Source organism: Mytilus edulis, chromosome 1 (assembly GCF_963676685.1).
Source record: "Mytilus edulis chromosome 1, xbMytEdul2.2, whole genome shotgun sequence".
Lineage (NCBI taxonomy): Eukaryota > Metazoa > Mollusca > Bivalvia > Mytilida > Mytilidae > Mytilus > Mytilus edulis.
In genome coordinates, this window is record NC_092344.1 from 35,425,248 (window position 1) to 35,440,044 (window position 14,797).

General features: G+C 30.8%; 1 protein-coding gene across 2 annotated transcripts in view; it reads left to right on the plus strand.

Moving 5' to 3' along the window:
• LOC139511772 (zinc finger protein GLIS3-like) overlaps positions 1 to 14,797 on the plus strand; it is a 44,095-nt gene that overhangs the window by 10,480 nt on the left and 18,818 nt on the right. For both annotated transcript variants that reach the window (XM_071298827.1, XM_071298836.1), the window contains exons 2-3: positions 4,979 to 5,274; positions 9,788 to 11,277. In XM_071298827.1, the coding sequence (XP_071154928.1) occupies positions 4,983 to 5,274; positions 9,788 to 11,277 (1,782 nt within the window). In that variant the 5' untranslated portion in view covers positions 4,979 to 4,982. The remainder of the gene's footprint in view (positions 1 to 4,978; positions 5,275 to 9,787; positions 11,278 to 14,797) is intronic.

Here is a 14,797-nt window from a genome sequence, read left to right on the forward strand (position 1 = left end):
TGCTCTCAAACTTATTTTAGAGTTAACATTTTAATGAATAAACACTAAACATTTACTTTAAAACGACAGATTTTTTTTTAACTTAAAAGGGAAAAATATTCTTTGTATTTTAAACAACTTTTCTAAATGATTTGGCCACTATACTTTTAATAATAAAGAAGATATAAGTCCTGGAATATAACAAAATTAATGGACATGTTTTGATTATATAATACCAGTATAGTTCGTAGGGAAAGTTTCTTAAAAGAAAAATACTGATGTTCCCTTTTGTACTAAGAAGTGGTTTTTACTACAAAACAAAAGCTTTTATCACATGAAATTCGAAAAAAGTAAATAAACAAGATGGAGGAAAATAAATCGTTCTATATATTTCTTTCGCCAAATTCTTTCGCAAATGACGAATTTTTATCGCCACAATTATTATTTTTTCGCAAATTGCGAAAATGGCGACCGCCAGCGGAAACCCTGATATATCTCTTTTGTTATGTAGCAAGAAACGGAAACAAGATTTATTCTATTGCTTTTCTGAAACATTTTTTAAGAGCAATCTTGTCACATTTACAAAATTCTCTGATTTAGTTTTCTTTCTATTCACATAATATTTTTCTTTACATGTATATAATCCTTACAAAATGTGTCAACTTTGGACCCCCTGTAGCTTGAAAACAAACTCTGTGACCTATACTTACTATTATATTTGTTAAAAAAAAAGCGTGATTTAAAGTACATTTTGGTAACAAAAAAGTCCCTTTCATTTTTCGTTCACTGGTACTGGTATATATCCCAAAACTACCTTGAAAGTAAACCACTGTTCTCGACATACCTTTCACTAAATTTTCATCAGTTAAAAATAATGAGTTAATTGCTGTCATTGTTTAAGGGTCTTTAGTAAAAAAACTTCAATTTCTTGAGATTTGTTATGCATACCTGGAATTATATTGGGAAGTAAGCAATTAAAATATTTATCCTGTTTCCTCGCATCAATTACAAGGATCTAACATGACTTGTTCTACTTTCTGTTTTGTAACAGTTTCTTGTTAGCAAAGATTTCACCATGGAATAGTATTTAATCAGATTGGAATATATAAGGGTCGTAATGTGGGAACCTTCATGACGAATAACGGTAAAAATTCTTACCAATGACATATAAACAGTAATTTTTGATGCATGACCATAAAATGTACTTTTTCTTTTAGCTGATAAAAAAATCAACTGATTTTGAGGAATCATGTTAAATTTTTTTCAAAAATAACTGTAAGGATAATTTTTTGAGTCCTCCGAGGAATCATGATAAGAAATTTTCACTAATCACTAAAAATTTAACCAGTATGACATTAAGGGTAGACGAAAATGACTGTTTGATGCCTTACGGTAAAGGGCATTCCTACCCTCATATAATATGTACTTGTATGTAACTTTTTTGGTACCAATGTGAACTGTTTAAGCAGAATTATATAATATTATATTGCATGTAGGAGTATAGAAGCAGTCTCATTCACACAAGAACAATACCCTACTGACAGTATTTAATTCATAGCTAGCCATCCAAACATTTTATATTTTAATAACTTTATATCATGGCTTACAATTAGTTTTTATATGAAAAATCTAATCATAGTTGATGACATGAAATTTTGAAACTTTATTAAATTGGCATAATATTAAAACATGGTGCAAATTTTAGTGTCAAATCATATGATTCACACGCTTTAAATCAGCGCTATTTAATAGATAACGAAGTCTACAATAAGTATAAATTTTGGCAAATCTTCATTGTTACATTGTTAAAATATAAAGTGCAAAATATATGTCAAGACAAGAGAAAAAATCAACTGTTGTGTATTGTCTGAGTTCGGATTTATACAAGGATTAAACTTTTATAGTGTCTAATCCCGAGAAATAAGTACTTACTAAATACCTAAATATGTATTAGTGATACTATATTTAAATCGTAGGATTTTCTTGACAATAAAATGTATTGTAAATGTAGGTGTTTTCTTTATATACCAGGTTTTCACTTTGTTATAAAGGATGTTTAATGACGCCCAGAAGTCAATGTTTGCCCTACTTAGCTGTTCATAAAACTGTCACATTTTATTTTTGAAAAAATCGACATCATAAATATTGGTTCAAAATTGACAACAAATTGAAGGCTATTCTGAATGTTCTGCATAGTTGCTTTAAGACTATTAAAATTTGCTTTAGACCTGGGGTTGAAGTCATAAAACTTGGCTCAGTGCTCAGAGCACAAAAATCATGCTTGAAACATGAAATCCAACGATTTGATTGGTTGATTTTGGAGTATGAGTACAAAAAACTGATTCCAAAGTTTTATGACTGCATTAGGCCTGAGCTTCATTGTCTGACAGTATCAAAATTAATTCAATTTTTATGACCAGACCATTTATTTAATAATTAGATTGTTTATTTTGACTAAAAAATAGAATGAAGCAACATCAATTAAAGTGATACCTTGAATTGTATAAAAAAACTCAGTAACCTTGGAATCTTTTTGTAGATTTGACCCACAACAAAGGGAAATAACTGTGAATGTTACCATATATAAACTGTGGCCTGTCAAGTGTCAGTTTCATGTTTATAAATGTCAATTACATGTCAGCTGATATTTTTTCAATAAACTGTAGTAAATTGTCTTTAAAAGTTTTCAATGATTAAGCGTTTCTTACAAAAATCGATGATTTTTCCTTAGTTTCCTATCTATGTACTGCGATTATAGGATGTTATCTTAGCCTTTCTACAGTGTAAATAAAAGTATGAATGATTGCTTCATACATGGATCTCATGACTAAACAAAAAAGAAAAAATCCCCCAAACAACAAATCTTTCTCAGTTAATATCTTGATATTTATACTGAGCTCATATGCAAAAGAGTTCACATTCCTTGAAACGTCTACTACCCACACAGAGATCGATCAAGTTTAAGCATATATATTTTTATGAAACTGTCTTATAACCCAACAATTCATTGTATATAATTATTTGAATGATTATGTATGTCAGAGGTGGATTTAGAGGGTTTTCCAGGGGGCCCAGAGCCCCCCTTTTTTGTTAAAAAAATTTGGTGATTAATTAGGGAATTACTGAAGCATTTTTGGAGAGGGGCTCCTCTTAGGCAGTGAGTGGGCCCTACTTTGTTCAATTTTCTGGATCTGCCACTGTAGGTCTTTGTAGTGTATCTGTTAATAGTTGATATTTTATTTACTTGAATTTCCTCAGACTAAAACTTCTCCTTTTTGCACTTTTACATATATATAAAACCAAATATAAGTGAAGACACATGTTGACAAATAGTCCTTGATTAAGCTGATCAGACATTTTTAAATGGGGGGGGTTCCAACCCAGGAAAAAGAAGGAGTTCCAACCGAGTGTTCCCATTCAAATGAAATGAGCGTCATAAAACAAGGGTGATTCCACCCTTGGGACCCCACCATAAATGTGTAATGTACTTATGAAGTCAAAATCAATCTCAGTCTCAAATCCCACACAATTCACCATGCTATTTTACACTTGCTTTGGAAAGACTGGGATACAGTTGTCTTTCCTTGCAGTTGCTTCCTATTGCAAACAAATCTGAAATTGGAAACAATGTCTTATATAAAAGTGAACTATTTGAACCTGAAAAGTTTAACTGTAACAAATAAAGTTTTAATGGAGAAATTTTCATTTTAGTGCAAGCTAGATAACATAAATAAAAATGCCATATTTGTAAAAAAAGGCAAAAACTTTGACAAATTCCTGGCTTTAAACAGGTTTGATGAATTGTGTGTTATTATTAAGCGAGAAGGACCTCATATGTTAAACTGTATTGGATATATGCAAGACTTGGTATAAAAGGAAAAACAGGCTGATATCAAAATTAATAGATGTGCCAAAGAGACAACTATCTACAAGCCTTCAAATGAAGTGAATGTAATATATCTATGTGGGTGCATTGTGCATTATGGTGTTAATTTATATTTCTGTTCATAATGTACATACAATATCAAATGCCTTCTCTTCCATGAAAGTATTTTTGAAAGCTGTAAACAAAGATTTGCGCTATGACGTAAGAACTCATGTGAAAATAGATCACATTAGAAACGTTTTGTTATAAATTGATTTTAAACTTAAATCGCTTTAAATATTTATTTAATTTATTATTAAACCTGCCTAGAGATGTCTTCGTCAATGATTAATAGTGATGATAAGTGTAGACAAACCCAAGCTAGTTTTATGTCTTATATATGTTGTTACAAACTATATATAAAGTTAAGTTATTTTGGATTTATAGTAGTATGAATCTGTTGTTTATAGATTGAAAATTTGATTGCATGTGCAAATTTTCATGTTCATTCACTATTGTTTTCAACATGTTTTCACTTATACTATTTATTTTACGTTTATCCGTTTCTAGCCAACTATGCTGAAGTTTATGTTGATGATTTGTTAAGGAACCAGTTTTCTGCTAGTTTGACATGTTCCCCAAGATTTATAATCATGTTATTTTTCTACTTTGAATCTCACGAAAACAAATATCTCAAAGGAGTTGGTTTACAGTGATTTAATGCTCATACTCAGACAGACTTGAGGAGTCAATTTGTCTTCAGGTTCCATATTGATTTTTTAGGCCCATTGGTTTAAATGGGTCTAAAGCCTTTTTCTGTATCTTAGTATCATTTTAATGACTGTCAAGACTTAATACACAGATGAATGAAACAGGGTTAAATAGTTAATCTGACTTTTGAAATTTTCCAAAATACTACAAAGAAATAATTTCAAGACATAAAATTTAATAGTACTCAGCTGATAGTACTTCCTGATTGCTGAATAGGTACCAGTCCAAAGCACTTTTAATAGCAATGACTTCTACAATGCACCAATCCAGCTACAGTTTTGAACAGTACTCTTCCCCAAACAATATGAAAAAAGGCAAAAAACCAAATTTATATATATTAATAGACTAATTGTATATTTTCAGAACAATGAATGGTTTGAATAACAGTGGTCAGATGGGCCCTCCTAAAGGGACGAATATACCTAGACTAACTATCCAAGCCGACACACCTGTTCCTTCTTCTAACAGTAATACTCCTGTTCCAGCTTTAAATCTACAGCAAGACAAAACTAGTATAGCATTACCAGCACTATCTTCCAACAGAAATGTCATCAACTCTGGAAAACCTACTCAAAATGGCACTACGCACATGTTTTCCACCTCTCGCAAATCATGTCCAACAGGCAGCTTCTTTAATAATCAGAGACAGCTTAAATCAGGTAATTCTTAGTCTAAATATATCATAGTTATGAATTTAGAAGGTAAAATATGAAATTCAGAGTGCAAGAACATCTGTGAAATGAAGTTAAAACTGTAAATGGTTGTCATAGGTTCAAAGCCGTATAGAAGAGTAAAACTACATTTGTATTTACAAAACTTGTTGAATTTTGAAATGATTAATGGCATATTTGAAAGTGAATATGAGTAACTTCTTCTTTTGATAGTAGTTCAGTTATGTCCCTTGAATATTTATTAAACAAAAATCATTCAAAGTATAAAGACAAATGATAATACAACTGAAATATGGATTATTGGACTAGTCAATAGAATTGAGAATGGAAATAGGGAATATGAAAAAGAGACAACAACCCAACACAAGGGGTTAAAACAGCCCCAAAAGCCACCAAAGGGTCTTCAACACAGTGAAAAAATCCTGCACCCTAGGGCTGGCTTTAGCTAGCCCCTTACTTCATTAACAACAACCAGGTGATCATGACAGATGAAAGGAGAAATTTCTTGCCTAGTACCTTCAGTGCGAGGGCTTTATAGCCAGTTAAGGTTAAGTGTAATATTCATTGTTTTTACTAGAGACCCTTTAATCAGAGAAGACTAACAGAATATAAAATGTTCTCATTTAGAATAGAAGTTGTGGATTGCATTTTAAAACAGTTACCAACTAAGGAAGCTGTAATTATTCTGACGAACATTGTTTAATTGCCTTGTAAGGTGAATTACCTGTTAAAAGGCTCTGCTTTGAACAATCTGATTTGTTATATTGATTTTAGCAGACTGCCATCGTAAATCTTTTTTATATCGATTTTCTGAGTACGTGTATGACAAGTTGTCCTAGTGTTATAATATTGCTCTGTACTTCTTGTCCTTGGTCAGATTATTTTCTTCCTTCTTTCAATAATTGAAGATAATGAACACCTTTTTGTAGAGATGAAAATTCCTAACAGACTTAGAGGTGTCATGAATAGATTTGTAGCATATCTTATTGGCTCAGAGCAATCATGCTATCAATCACAATTCAACCTTTTGTTGGCTTCGAGAATTGATAAAAGTTGATCTTTGACAATATGAGTATATATGCAAATAACATTTTATTTGGTGTTTTTAAAAAAAATAGAAAAACTTATTTTCACTTTGAAACAAATGATATATGTCTTACGGGAATCATCTACCATTCCTTCAAACTTTAAGCGCTTTGGCGTGGATATGTGCTGAAAGCTTATGTATATATATACTGTTTGAACATTTGATTTAAATTTAAGTTTGTTGGGTAAGATTTACATAAGCTGATTCTCGTTGAAGTTTAATTTTCCTACAAATCTCCCTTGAAAAACACGTTCAGACTTTAACAAACTTCACATTTGTGTTGATACATTTGTATCATATCAGTTAGATCATTTTTTAAATTAATTTCCGAGCATAATGGATAAAAAAAAGATCAAAAGATTCAAGATCTTATGTAATATAAACTTTATCAAAAGGACTTGCTAGATGAATCTGAATTAATATTGGAAAATAGAAAAATATACATCATGGATAATTTAGCAATTTATCATTTTAAGTAGGAATTTTATAATGGTATTTAGCCATTGTGCAATACCTATTTTTGTAAATTTAAAAGTACATGATAATTTGCATGAAAGATGAAATCCGTCTCATTTTAAAAGGGAGATAATAAATTAAAAGCAAATCAGATTCTGATTCCACTGTAAAAGGTAGCCTTTAAATAATCAAATTTTCTGTTTCAACGTATTTATTCCAAAGTCAGAGTCAACATTAAAACTAGATCATATAAGTGTTTTAAGTACCAGTTCTATCTAGAAACACTCCTGCGAAATTTCTTTCATTGTCCAGGTCAAGTTGTTTTTATCAATTTTAAATCTGTTGTTAATTAATTTGAATTTTTCTGTGTACAAATTTAAAATTGAATGTTTACTTCTTTTAATTCTTTGACAGAAGTGAACAAACTGTGCCGTTCAAATTGATGTTTATTCTATTTTTGTTTGCTAGGATTATATTTGAGGGACATGTTTTAAGTTCAAACCAGTTTGTATCATCAAAAATATGTCTTAAAAGAAAATATTGACCAGTTGACATATTAGTTATGGCATTTAATGGGTCTCATGGTCTATTTCAAGAGCATATATATAGGTTTCAAATCACACAAGGGGTATCGGTACCAAGTCATTCTTCCGATTTGTTAAGAATTTTTATAAAGTACATGTACTGTCAAATTCAATTAAACTATTGTTGAAATGAACAATTTATTAAATTACAGATTTAGAAACAGAAAATTAAAAATAAATTTATGATACTCATAATAGTTGTCATATTTAGCCTCTCCTGTTGAAAGTTATTTATTCAGTATTATTTGGTACTAAGCAGATAGATACTAAAGTGTCAAAGTTTATTAAACTTACACGTAATAGATACTTTTATTATTTTAATAAATATCTTTCATCTTTAGAACTGTACCATATTGTGGAAATCAAACAATATTAATATCTATTTTGTATTGTTTATTAAACAATGGCGTCATAAAAAAATGGAAAATATGAATAGCAACAGTGACAATTATAAAAACAAAGTCACTGTCTTGTCCAAGGAGACACTCTGAGTTCTAGGGCACTACTCAATATCACAATTCAGTGACTAGAAATATCAACTATGCATTTTCATTTAAATAAATTCATAAGATTCATGATAAAAACAGCAACAACAGCAACCAAACCAAACAACATCTTAATGATTGTGAAAGTAAAATGTCTTACTCTACCATGTAGTTAAGAAGGAAATAAAGTAACTGAAGAAGGCTAGTGGCTGAACAGTCTTAAATAATGGTCAATTACTACAATAATGTTATATAAGTTCCCTATTGGAATTTTTGAAACAAAAAGGTACATAAAACAAAAAACAGGACTTTTGAAACAAATTTAAAAAAATAAACAAACAGGAAACTGAACACAACCTAAATAAAAAGTCGTATTCTATAAAATTGCCATCCATCTTAAACATATTTTTTTAATGGACTGTCAGATCATAAAGAGACTTAATTTTCTAATCAATAAGCTATTATTTGGAAATAAAGTGATCCTGTCATAGCTTTCTCAGAATTGATCCTATACGTTTGTCAGGCAAGTCACTTTTCCTTTATAAAAAAAAAGGTTCAGTGACATAATTACAGTATTTCCGCTTATTATGGTAATAGTACTTAAAGGGAAGAGAAAACAATATTTCTCAATGTCATTATGACCCTGAATAGACATCCTTGTTGGTGATACAATATACCGTGTATTAAAAATAAAGAAAAAAAAAGCTTAACGAAAACAAAATGGATAAGAGAAATGCTGAAATTGTTATCAATTAGTAAGGAATTATTTTAAAATTCATATTCTGCATCAGTGGCTCTGTTCACTATAAATCTTACAACTAAAAATTGATTGTAAGTTATATTGAAATAAACTTTGTGAAACTATTCACAGACCATTTAAAGTTGTTCTTTGACGATGTTCATACAGCAATGTAAAGACCTGATGAAAAAAAAAAGAAAAAAATGTATAAATTTTTGTATCAGGTATGACTGCACTTTATCAGTGCATGTGTTAATATCAGGTGTCCGATCAATATAGATTTCCTGAAACAAGCTTATTTATTCAATTATTTTCAATGGTATAAGGTTAATGTTTACATAGTAAAAAATAGAATAGAGATTTCTGATAAAACTTCACATCAAAGTTACCACAGTGTCTATATAGGAATGTTTCAAAATTAACTTATTTGTACAATTAACCTTGGGTCTTAGAAGTCTCAGGTCAGTAGAGATAAGGTTTTAACACCGTTCTCTATAAATAAATAAAATATATATATTTTATCAGTCTCAGAATAGATGGAGTCTAAAAAAATAAACAAGACCCTCTACAAAAGGCTTTGGTGGGGAACAGCTTTGAAAAAAATATTACCCACCCATAGAGAAGTGTACAACAAGCTTTACTTGCATATTTTTAGTTGGAACTACCTGTCCATGCACCTATTACAATATTGACTTACTGTAAATTCAAAAATTATTGCGATGTTTTTATTATTGTGAAAATTGCGACAGGGTTAAAATCGCAATAACTTAAACTCGCTTTGAAATTTAGAATATAACAATAATAGGATTTTTCTCAATATCGCAAAAATTAAAATCGCATATTAAACTATAATGACATAATCGCAATAATAAATGTACGCAATAATTTCTGAATTTACAGTAATAACATACTGACTCATAATTCATTACCAAGTTTATAAAACAAGTTTATAATTACGGGTAAGGTAGAACAAAGTACAAACATTAAAGCTTAAATTTTAGTTGCCATAATTTATGTTTAGGTGTCCAAAAATATACTTTTGTTGTGATGATATGCAGCAAAAGAAAAAAAAAAACATTTTGACTAATCCGTATGTTTCTTCTTTAAATGTTTGAGTGAAATTAATCATTCTATCTATATCTATTTACAGACTTGAATGGCAGTAATCTTGGACCTATGTGCTTTAGTTTGAATCCCCGAAACAGAGATGGAGGAAATTTCAGCCACAATGTCAACGCATTCAACACAACAAACAATCAAAACAACACTCTTCTACGCCCTACAAGTAGAATGGAAAATGCCACGCCTACACCAAGCGACATCTCTAGTATTAGCTGTACACCACGCAATGGACCACAGACTCCGAGACAAACAGATCGAGCACAGACACCATTGAATAATGAAAAAGAACATGTTTTTCTGGAACCCTTCCCAGTCAAGCAAGAGTGGAATCCATATAAACCACTACCACAGGTTCACAATGGACATAATCACCATGGCAACACTAATGGCCATAGTAACAATTCCAATGGATCTGTATCTGGAAGTGAATTTTCCCACGGTGTTACAGGAAGTGCAACTTGTTCCCTGTCCCCATTCCAAAACATGGATTCGTCTCCGTCAAATTCATTATACACATCAAGTCCACGGCACTCAGCTGTGAGAACACATGGACAGAAAAGAGCATTATCAATCTCACCAATTGGGCCTGATGGTGTTGACTTATATTCTTTGATTAGAACGTCACCAACATCACTTGTAGCCTATATTAATGGCTCACGTAGCTCTTCAACCAGTGCTTCCCCACAGCCAATAAATCACCATGGCAACTTTGGACATGCCATTGCAAGCAAGATGCACAGATGTGGCTCATCAACAACTCATTCCGGTCATTCCGGTAATTCTAGACAGAGAATGTCACTACATAGTGGTGGTTCTTTCAAGAGAGAACCAGAATTTGGATTACATGAGAATTTGTCTGACATGTTTTCCGATATTGTCAGCAATCAGATAGTTGTACAACAGAGCGATATTCCAATGGTTGAACAGAAGGCTTTCAGTGATATGCAAACATATGGAGCCCCACAATTCAACAATTTCATGTCCATGGGACCACAACAGCAACATAACATTCCAACAAGTATGGGAGGAAATATGTCAATGAGACCCCCTCCATCTTATGACCAGGCTATTATCCAAGGTCAAAACCCTATGCAGCCACAACAACAGCAAATGATGCAGACGCAAAATCAGAGGCCATCATTACCTCTACAACAGCAACAGAATTTCCCTCAGAACATTCCTCAACCTCATGTTGATAGTAATAATACAAACAATGTTATAAACAATAATAATATGATTAATGATCAAAACTATCAGAACAATAATGTCGACGATGGAGATCTTGATGAAAATGGTGAGAAACAAAATATATGTCGCTGGATCGACTGTAATCAAATTTTCAAAGAACAAGATGAACTTGTACGTCATTTAGAAAAAGCCCATATTGATCAGCGAAAAGGAGAAGACTTCACATGTTTTTGGGCTGGTTGTCAAAGGCGATATAAACCTTTTAATGCCAGATACAAATTACTTATACACATGCGTGTACATTCAGGGGAAAAACCAAATAAATGTACTGTAAGTATTTTTCTTGTTTGAAAGATTGTATCTACTTACTAATATTGTTTTGTATTAAGTTATGCAGTTTTCTATTCTGCCTTACATTTTCATTTCATTATGGCATGCTTGCTTCAAGTGCAGGAAATTGTGGGTTCAATCCACAACAGGGTCAAACCAAAGATTTTGTCCTGATATGTCTGTAATATTTGCCACTGGATGTTATACAAAACAATCAATGAACAGCAATTTATACTTCCTTCAGTACTTTTCTTTAATAGTTTTATTTAAGTACCATTACTTTGTGTTTCTGTTTATAAGATGTAAGCAAGAGAAAGGTAAGTTTTGTACATCTAACTAGTAGCACTTTCCTAAAATATATAATGTATGGACATTTTAGAATTTCTGAGAAGTGGTCTTATTTGACCTTTTTTATGCCTTTATCAAGTTGTTTTAAGAAGAATTTGTTAAATCTTCTGTTCAGAGCTTTTCATAATAAAAAAGGTAATGAAAGGTCAGAAAACTGTATGAACAAAGGAGTTATTCTATAGGACAGTTTCTACATCTTTTTTTTAACTGGATAAAACTTAGTCCTATTGTTTAATGTAGATCTGATTATTAAGAAAACCAAAGAATACATGTAGTAATATTTATTAATCGATGGATCCGGATCAGAGAAGACTTAAATTTTTTTTTAATTTTTTTTTTATGAATATGGAATTTACTAAGTTTTTGAAGAATTATAAATAGTATTGAAAAAAATCCAGAATTAAAATTTTAAGAGAATTTACTTTTTACTTTTGGTTTTATTTTAAAGATCTGATCATGCAACGCAGTTAAACAAAAAATAAGAGATCAACAAGTAAATAGATAATTGAAACTTTTCAACCATACAGGCATGTTGACATTAAAAACATTCAAAAGAATCATAATTGTGGAAAAATATATCTTTTATTCAATGAAAGAAATGCTTTATCCATGCTACAGTTAATTTCTATAGTATGCACAATGATTTAAATAGATATTTTTTGTTAACGGTTAAATAATTTTTTTCAAAATTGGTCATAATAACTTGGGCGTGATTTCTTTTTCTATTGATTACATGATAATTGAGATATTATAAGAATTAGAAACATGGCATATATATATTTGAAAAGAAAAGAAGATTATAAGTTCTGTGTTTTATTGTAGAATAATCTTTAAAAAATCATTTTTACTAAATTCATTTTTGTTTAGTTATTATTTTGTATATTGATATCTACCAAAATTTATAATTGTTCAATACAAGTAAAAAATGTCAAGAAATATAGATTCCTACACTGCAACAAGTGTATTACGATATTTCTCCACTCGAGACAGTTAAATTTTATTATTTAAAGCGCGAGGCTTGCCGAGCTCTTTAAATAACTAAAATTTAACTTTTTTCATGACGTCACAATAGGAAAATTCAGAAGAAAACAAAACATTTAGATGTCATAATCAAATTTCGACTAATCATTTGCCGAGAACAGATTTTTCACTAGTGAGGAGAAATATTTTTCTCACACCGGTCAGGAAATGTGAAAATAGCACAAAAATTAGAGAAAGCCCGATTTAAGAAAGTCATTAGTTGTTGCCATATTATTGTCTTTTGTGGAGACACATGTAATATTTTTTGTAAATTTACTCTTTGATAGAGTAATTATACCCACTTTATATTATTTATGACAGTTGTGGATCCAGGAAGGGGGGTTCTGGGGGTTGGAACCCCTCATTTTTTTTTGACAAACAATGCAAGTCTCTGTGTTGAAGGCCGTACATTGACCTATAATGGTTTACTTTTATAAATTGTTATTTGGATGGAGAGTTGTCTCATTGGCACTCACACCACATCTTCCTATATCTATTTGAATGGGGACATGGAGTTGGAACCCACCCTTTGTCGTTGGTTAGGAAACCCCCTTTTTAATATGGCTAGATCCGCCCCTGAATCGTTTTCAAATGACTCTATAAGGTTCAGTATAATAGATGTTTTTAAACCTAATGAAAGAGAGCATAATTTGAAAACAGTGGCATAAAATAACTACTAATTGCAAGCTGTCAATTGGTATCTGAAATGCAGTCATCTCGATATTAAATAGTTGTTTGTTTATCGAGAATCCGTAAATAATTTTTAAACAATAAGCCCTATCAGCCATCTTAAAAAATGAACGAGTTATGAATAGAGTTTTCAATCTGTCAATTTAATCGCTAACGACAATTAGTTCAAAATGATTTGATCATTTAAATAACATGTATTTTGTGATAATGATGTAAAAAAATCTTTGGTATTGCCCTGAATGACACCAGTATCAAGACTTAAATCAAATCAAGATCATGGCAGTGTACTGAGGTAAACACAATATATCAAATTCACCGAATCCTTGAATTTATATGAAGTCATGATCAATGTCAATATATGTTATTGTACGGGATGGTTATGAAACAAATTTACAAAAGTACATTTTGGTAACGTGTTGAGAAAAAACTCCACAGTAGGAAGTAACATGAACAAAAAAAGGCTTTTGATTTTTTTTTTAAATTCTTTGTATTTTTTTTTCTAATTTTTATTCAAGGCTAAGTTAAAAACTTAATAATCTAGGAAAAGGATTACAGAAATTTAGAAAAAAAAATGGACAGTACAACACCAACCATTTATTACATATATATTGAATCAACATTTCAAATAGGATTTAAGTTTTGTGAATAAAGTATATCATGTATTACTACAAGAGAAAAAAAATAGATGTTCTGTTACCAGAATAGACCTGGACAACAATAGAAAAATTTTGGGACAAATTTACACTGGTAAGACCCACCTCTGTTTTAAAAGAGTGACAAAAGATACCAAAGGGACAGTCAAACTCAGAAATCGAAAACAAACTGACAACGCCATGGCTAAAAATGAAAAAACCAAAAAACTAGGGGTGATCTCAGGTGCTCCGGAGGGGTAAGCAGTCACTTAAAGCTGTATGAGAATACATGTACACAAAATCATGTTTAGTGCTGTACATGTTCGTCAGGCAGATATTAAAGTTACCTTCCTAGTTCCCCGTCATAAGTGCTGTTAATAAAAATATGATGAACGTTAATAACTTATTTTAAGTCGTCACAAGTACTATTAAGTGAGAAATAATTAATGGTATCTACTTAGTCATGAGTGTTATTTGTTTAGAATCAATGTTATCTACTTAGTCATAAGTGTCATCAAGTTAGAAACAATTACTGGTATCTTCTTAGTCATGAGTATTATTTTCTTAGAATCAATGTTATCTACTTAGTCATAAGTGTCATCAAGTTAGAAACAATTAATGGTATCTACTAAGTCATAAGTGTTATTTGCTTAGAATCAATGTTATCTACTTAGTCATAAGTCATAAGTGTCATCAAGTTAGAATCAATTAATGGTATCTACTAAGTCATAAGTGTTATTTGCTTAGAATCAATGTTATCTACTTAGTCATAAGTGCTATCAATATAGAACCAATTCATGGTATCTACATAGTCATAAGTGTTATCAATA